The sequence below is a fragment of the Camelina sativa genome, chromosome 7 (genome assembly GCF_030686135.1).
Source record: "Camelina sativa cultivar CO46 ecotype springtype chromosome 7, ASM3068613v1".
Lineage (NCBI taxonomy): Eukaryota > Viridiplantae > Streptophyta > Magnoliopsida > Brassicales > Brassicaceae > Camelina > Camelina sativa.
The window spans coordinates 27,320,924-27,328,184 of record NC_141886.1 but is presented as its reverse complement, the minus strand read 5'-3'; the positions used below and the strand labels follow the sequence as shown (position 1 = coordinate 27,328,184).

Genomic DNA, 7,261 nt, shown 5'->3' with positions numbered 1-7,261 from the left:
GTTGGAGTCGCAACAAAGGAGCTTCCAAGCTTTTTGTATGGATGTGACATATCTTGCTTGCTAAACTCATTTTTGCTGAACATACATCTTCTCCTTTTGTTCCAAGGACTCTTTGTGTGTTCTCTCACTCTTCTCTGATTCTTCTTCGGCCTGGTTATAACCACTGTTCTTGAAATGCGCTATAAGATTATACTGCAACAAACTTGTATCATCATTCTTACATCGTGTTTCCGTAATTTCTCCTGATTGAAATTCCATTAATTATTATATAACTTGAATATAGTTAAACTCTTTGTCTGGCTTTTTCTTTTTTTTCTGTTTTTGATTTGTTGCAGATTGCTTTCAGTAATGGGGATGCTGAATTGGTTTTGCTTGGGGAGACCCTGAGCCATGAATTAGGTAAATGGAATGGTATAAATCGATTAAAGTGCTAACATCTTGAAACCCCAAACAATAGTTCATCATTATATTTGGCCTTTTCTAGTCCGGAAATATTGGGAAAGGAGACCTAATATTTTTGTTCTCAGAGAGAAATGTCTTATAAGCGAATCATCCTTCTTTCTTGTCTAATGTTAACACTTAAAATCCCCAATGATCATCATACACTATTAGAAAACCTGAAAGAAGAACTTGGAAACAGCTTCCCTTTCAATCTGCTTCGATCAAGCTAGACTCCTTTCTCTCTCTTCTTCTTTTTTTAGCTTCACTGTCCTTGTTGTTGCCCCTGTTCAACATTGCCTTCTTCTTGTTGCCCCTGTTCAACATTGCCTTCTTCTTCTTGTCCCTCTTCAACATTTACTCTTTCTATTACGCATATTCCTTTTTTTGCCATGCATTGACTTTACAAACTCGGTCATATTATAAGCAGGTCGTGGCTGAAACCCTTCATTCCATGTAAATTGGTAACGCATCCGAATCCAAATATTGACGTTGTTGTTGTTTCTGACTGCTTGCTTTGATGAAAGTCTCTTCCACCTGCCGTTGACTGCCGTTCTTTTTTTTGTTATGAACAGGTGTTAGAAACCAGAGTTGGGGGTGGATCTGTTCCAACGCTACTGGGTTATGATTGAAAATATCTAGGGCCATGACCTGACCACCGGCGACAAGGGGTTGTCGCAGAACCACAAGGTTATTAAACAAGACTGCACCTTCGTCCATCTGTGCATAAACGAATTATGTGATCAGATACTTTGACAAATGTTTTCTATTAGATTCAGCAAACTAAACCCACTACTTACGTGAACCCCAAGAAATCAGTCCACCTTTATGATAACAAAAGCTATTTGGCCTTGTGTATACTCAAAATATATGCAAACTTGTCAATAAATTAAAGGGAAAGTTTTATTCTGTTACAAGCGATTTGATTATCTATATGTACCTTCGTCGATACGTTCGGGAGGGAAGAGAGGGACACCTAAAGACTCCGACGGCGAGAGAGAAGGCGACGGAGAGAATATCTGCCGGAGTTCTTTCTTGCGCACAGACTTCTTTATTCCAAACCGAGATCGGAGTCAGCGAGAGAGACGGGGAGAAAGACGGGGAGAGAGTGCCACCGACGGATTATAAATCAGTTCGCCATTGTTGGCGCAAAGAAGTAAGAAAGACTCCGAAGAATAGGTGAGAGACGCCGAGGTGGATCTGAGAGAGTGTTGATGTGTGAAATCGACAATATAGATAATACGGATCTTAGTGGGGATAAATCGGAACTGGTCCTTTTATTAACGTAGAATCTGAGGAAGGGTTTACAGAAAATGAAAATTAAAGAGTAAAGCCAAAAATATAGCTCTTCTCCCAAAAAAGTCCATCCTCTAATGTGACAATGACATCATGTATTTATAGTGGGACCTTGACCTAGGTTTTCTTCTGTCTTCTGGTAAAATGACGATTTTGCCCCTGCGACCTGTTGGGCCTGATCCAAGACTTTTGGCCCAAAATCTCTTGAGAATCTTCTGTTTGGGCTTTATAAATGTTGGGGCAAAGCCCATATCCAACAATGGTCCCCCCCTAGTCCGATGTGCGATGGCTTGCTTGAGCCCGTCGGTTACAGTTCTGCGTCTTTAGGTCCGTCTTGCAGAAGGAACAGAAGATTTTTAAGAGCTTGAAGGCTTTCGGGAAGGTTCCTGGATAAATAGTGCCTTGCGCATGTTTTTCGAGGCATCCGAGAGATTCCGGGATGAATAGTGCATTGCGCACGTTTTTCGATTTATCCGGGAGATTCCAAGATAAATAGTGCATTGCGCACGTTTTTCGATTTATCCGGGAGATTCCAAGATAAATAGTGCATTGCGCACGTTTTTCGAAATATCCGGGAGATTCCATGATGAATAGTGCATTGCGCACGTTTTTCGAGGTCCGTTGGGCTTTAAACGGGAGTCTTGTGTGTTTTGCACGTTTCCCAAGACACGAGAAGTAGAGACAGCATCAAACTAGGATTTTTCTTTTAACCTCGGTCAACGCGCTGGTCCCCCATATAAATATGTTCCTTGACCTAATTTTCCTTCCAACTTTCTACCCTCCTCTCCAAAAGGTAAATTTCTTTCTCCCTTCCTTCTTTCTCTCTTCCTTCTTTATCTCTTTGCTTCTTCTTTTTGTTTTCGGTTTGTAAGAACCTTGGATTGTCTGACCATGTATGTGCTGCCATGGGAGGCTCCGCTGCCGGGCTTCTTCATGGTCGCCGACCTTGCTGAACCTCCTCAACTCGCCACCGCTGCCGTCTCGAGGGCGCTCCGCTGCTGTCTTGCCTTCTCGCCGCTGTTGTCTCGAGGTCGCGCCGCTACTATCTCGTGGTCGCGCCGCTGCTGTCTCGTGGTCGCGCCACTGCTGTCTCGAGGTCTTGCCGCCGCCAAGTTTGGTTATGGCCGGTAAGCTCCTTGGTTTCGCCCCTCTTGCCGCTTCCAGATCCGGCCAAGACCGTGAGGCGTCTTGGTCGTCCCAAACCTGCTCGCCGCCGCAAGATCCGGCCAAGACCGTGAGGCGTCTTGGCCGCGCCACACCTGCTCGTTGCCGCTTCGACTGGGACCGTTAGGCGTCCTCGTCGGGTCTCCACGCGAGGTGAGATAATGGCGAGTAGCAGATTTTGATGGAGAAGGGGCGGAGACATGGTGCGGTGACGGCGTGGATTCTAGCAGCGAGATCGCGTGCCAGCCCATGTGCGAGAGCGATGTTTAGCGGTGAAATTGCGTGCGAGATGGCGTGGAGGTATAGCAAGATGAAAGTGTGGGTATGGCGAGATGGGCGTGCTGGCGAGACGTCGAGGTGGTCGCAGCCCGGTGACGGTTCGTGCGAGGTGGAGAGCTGCTCTATTGATGGCGAAGTCAAAGGTGAGATTGGCCTTTGTGGAAACGAAGTGGTGAGGTCGACATTCGTGGAATTGAAGTTGGCGAGGTCGAGATGTTGTGGTGGCGAGATTGGTTTCGTACGAGACTAGTGTTGTGGCCTGCGGATCCTTACTTGGAGATGTGCTCAACTACGTATACGCGTATGGGATGCTGTGGCGAGCTCGTGACACGTTAGAGAGGTGGAAAGATCAAGAGTTCGCGTGCGTGATTGACGAGACCAGGTCGGCGTGATGGAGGAGCTCGCAGGTGGAATTAGAGGGCGTGCTAGGGTCGGTAACAATGGCGAGATTGAGACTTTGGTGGTGAGCTCGCACGCGGTGACAAGCTCAAGGGTCTGCGAGGTGCCGTGTTTGCGATATGCTTATGAAAAACTGGGACTTTCGCAGGTTTTGATCGGAATGGGTGTTGAGTGTGCTATGTGAAAGGCGTTGTTGATGTCGCAGTCCTAATGTTCTCCTGTTTTGGATAAAATGTGAAACTAACTCGTCAAGATAAATGACGAGGATAACTAAAGCACATATAGTAGAAGAACTCTAAATTTTTCTATAAAGTTTTTTTTTTTTTTTTTTATCCCTTTAGGTTCATTTTTTACGTACACAGAGGCATTTTAACTTATTCAAGTATAGCCTTAACTTTCCCAAAACATAACAAGAAAGGTTTCATTAGTATGTGTGCACAATTATCTTGAGATCATCAAATCAATAGTCTCATGCTATATAATAATATTGGAACACTTTTATTTGGTTACAAATTAATTACAATTATGGATCAAAAAAATTCCTCTACATGTGGATATGTCTTATCTATGGTTTGTTACTTATTTTAGACTAACGAATTCGATCGGAATATTTTTAATCATAGTAGCATCTTATTTTTTAAATGTCACTCGTATATGATTATAAACTTTTGAAATCTCAGTGCTTTCTGTATATATTCATTTGTTTTATAACTATCCATATATTTAAATAAAATTGACAAATATATGTTTTCCCAAATGTTTATTTATGAATTAATTATCAACTAATGTTGTTTTCCCCTAATGTTTCTTTATTGAATGTTCAATCCATCCATCATTGATGACGTGAAAATAAGTTTCAATCCAAAAAAAACTCATTAGTTGTTTTTTTCTTTTTCTTTGAAGAATGAAAGTCTAGTTAGTTGTTTAAAGTAATTGGGCCTAATCTATTAAGCCCACCACAGTTAGTCATCGGTGAGGTCCGTTCACAGAGAAGCCGTTAAGTATAAAACATTCCAGGATCGACAACGATATAGCCGTTGTCACAAAATTGATGATATCTTACGATCGAATTAATATTTGATTATTCTCTTCTCCCCTTCGTTCGTATATCACATTCCAGGAACAATGTGTAGAAGGATCTAGAAAGATCCTCATAATCATGTGAATATTTCCAATATATTTATAGTTATCTTATCTTAGCAAATTAGGTTAATAATGTATATTAGTCTAAGGGGCGGATCTACAGCCATAAGGGGTGGGGCACGTGACCCACACTCCTTTTTAATAACTGTTTAATTAGCCTTTACAAAATATTGTATCTGCTTAGTTCATTTGGAAAAGAGTGCCTACCATGTTTGAGGAGAAGAATTTAAACCCCCTCATCTGAAATTTTTTCTCATGTTATTGTTTTTCCTCCATGTTTTCTTATTTTCTTTTCATGTTTTTCTATTGCTGGAAAAAAAATTCTTATTGGTGCCCCACATAGTTTTTGACCCTGGATCCAAATCCCTATATAAATTATGTAATCGATACTTGTAATCTTCATGAAAGTAAATATTAATTCTCACATCACAAACTCTCATCACTTTCTACACAATGTGTAACAGAAAGTGACAGATTTTAGACATTTAGATATATTAGAAAATTGGAGATTTTTCTTAAGAGAGGCGTTTGGTTTAAATAAGACGAGAGAAATTAGGTCTTATGAACGAATTTTTGGACTTTTTTTTTTCTTTTCTTTTTTTGGATTTTTTTTTTCAAAAAGTGTATTCCTATAGGAAAAGTGTAGGAGCAAGTCAGCAAGTGTATGTAAGTAAGCAATGACGTTTACACGTGCCAAAAACTCGTAAGTACTAGTACATCTAGTAACATAAACATACGATGGACTGAACATCCAAGACTCACCAAGCATAGTCAAAGAAGAGATCAAATGATTCGCATATTCCTTTTAAATAACCAAAACAATAATTTATGAGTGTAGTAACTTTGTTCTCTGTCTCGAACCTCCTTTTTATCTAATATATTGAACATATATGATGAAAATTATATATGAAAAAAAAAAAACAACAATTTATGAGTATTATCATCTAACAATACAAAGATTATTTGTTTACATGCTTTTTGTTCTGTTATGTGAATCTCAAAATATGATTAGAAAATCAATAGGTAACGTGTACGAATCAACCAATCAAATTAAGTTTCAAATTCAAGACATGTGTTGTTATATTATCAGCAGAAAATAGTAATAATAATTTAAAAAGATAATGATTGAAGTAATTATCAGATTTGTTAGTGAATCCGATTTTTTTAGGGAATTTGGAAAGTAGTTACACTTTTTTGGTTATGGAATATGGATAGAGAGAAATATACGCTTCGCCGTATAAAAAGGCACAATTATGCTTAAACTCTAAAAAAGAAAAAAAAATATAAACTATTAGCAGAGTAATTATGAAATCACGTCTAGGTAATCTCAGGCTTTACAAGTTTGATGTGCCTTCTGAGTCTGATGTCGGAGTTATGATAATAAGCTTTGGAGGTGTACACCTGTGTGAACGGTTTCAGTTGACGCGATGCACAGGAAGAGGACGAGGAAGAGGTTCAAAAGCTGGATTGTCCAAATCATTCGTAGATTCGCTGCATTGGTCTTTCATGGCGCAACATCGGTCCAACATAACTAATCAGATCTTCGACTACATTGTCTCCAATTTTTCGTTCAAGGATCTTGATGTCGTACCTCCCGCGTGTCCTGTCCTCGTCTTTCACTTTCAAATTATAGGGCTTAGTCAATATCAAGTCAATGAGAATGACATCACAACTCTTGTTTTGTCCACATTGAGAACTAGAGATTCTGTTCTGAGCGTTGAAGATGCAATAGCCAGACTCGTACCAATCGTTGCACCTACAACTGAGATCGTAGATTGTTACCAAAGTCCGGAATTGTGTCCTCTATGTGAAAAAGGGTATCCGAAAGAAGACGAGATTGTTCATAAAACAAAATGCAGTCACATCTTTCACGCAACTTGTATCTCTCGTTACTTGTTGCACACTCCTCGATGCCCAGCTTGCTCCCTTGAGTTGCCACCTGTCGACATGAGGACTCTTCTCTTCTTGTAAGACAATTATCTACTATGTCCAAGACAATATTCGATTGAATTCGTCTATCCAAGTTTTTGATTTTACTGTTCCTTGTTTTTTTTTTATCAAAAACAAGTGTGATAAAACATAACCAAGTCCTTCACTAGCATGGTTTATTATGATGAAGACCACCGTATTTACTTCTGATTTCCACACGATGGTTATTATTTTCCTTCACTTTTCATTTGTAATGGACCTTTTTTTGTGTGGTTACTCAGCTGTCAACACATTAAATTTTGCTGCCATCATTCATCATTGTACAAATTAAGCCTCACTAGCATGTCACATAACCAGGCAAGTCCTGCACATTGTGTCAAATCGTTTGGGAGGTTATTTTAAACATAAATAAACGAAAATCAATAAACATGTTTTAAACATAAACAACCCAAATTTAGGTTATCTATATATACATTTTTTTTTGAGACATTTAGCAAATAAATCCGGGAGTTGGAACTTATTTACAATCATGCTATTAACATTAATTTTACAATTATTTTTTATTTTAAATAATATCAAATTTGGATCTAACTAAGATTTTCTCATATTCAAA

The 7,261-nt window shown here is 39.5% G+C and overlaps 1 protein-coding gene and 1 long non-coding RNA gene across 2 annotated transcripts; one reads left to right on the top strand and one right to left on the bottom strand.

Moving 5' to 3' along the window:
* Positions 1-422: 422 nt before the first annotated feature.
* Positions 423-1,803, bottom strand: LOC147941764 (uncharacterized). Its single transcript, XR_015560746.1, has 2 exons — positions 1,379-1,803; positions 423-1,158 (listed from the first exon to the last, which is right to left on the bottom strand). It is a non-coding gene; the product is annotated as an uncharacterized LOC147941764 (long non-coding RNA).
* Positions 1,804-6,024: 4,221 nt separating this feature from the next.
* LOC104702565 (uncharacterized) lies at positions 6,025-6,802 on the top strand. The gene has a single exon (XM_010418438.2). The coding sequence runs from the start codon at positions 6,025-6,027 to the stop codon at positions 6,688-6,690; it is 666 nt and encodes a 221-aa protein (XP_010416740.1). The 3' UTR covers positions 6,691-6,802.
* Positions 6,803-7,261: the final 459 nt, after the last annotated feature.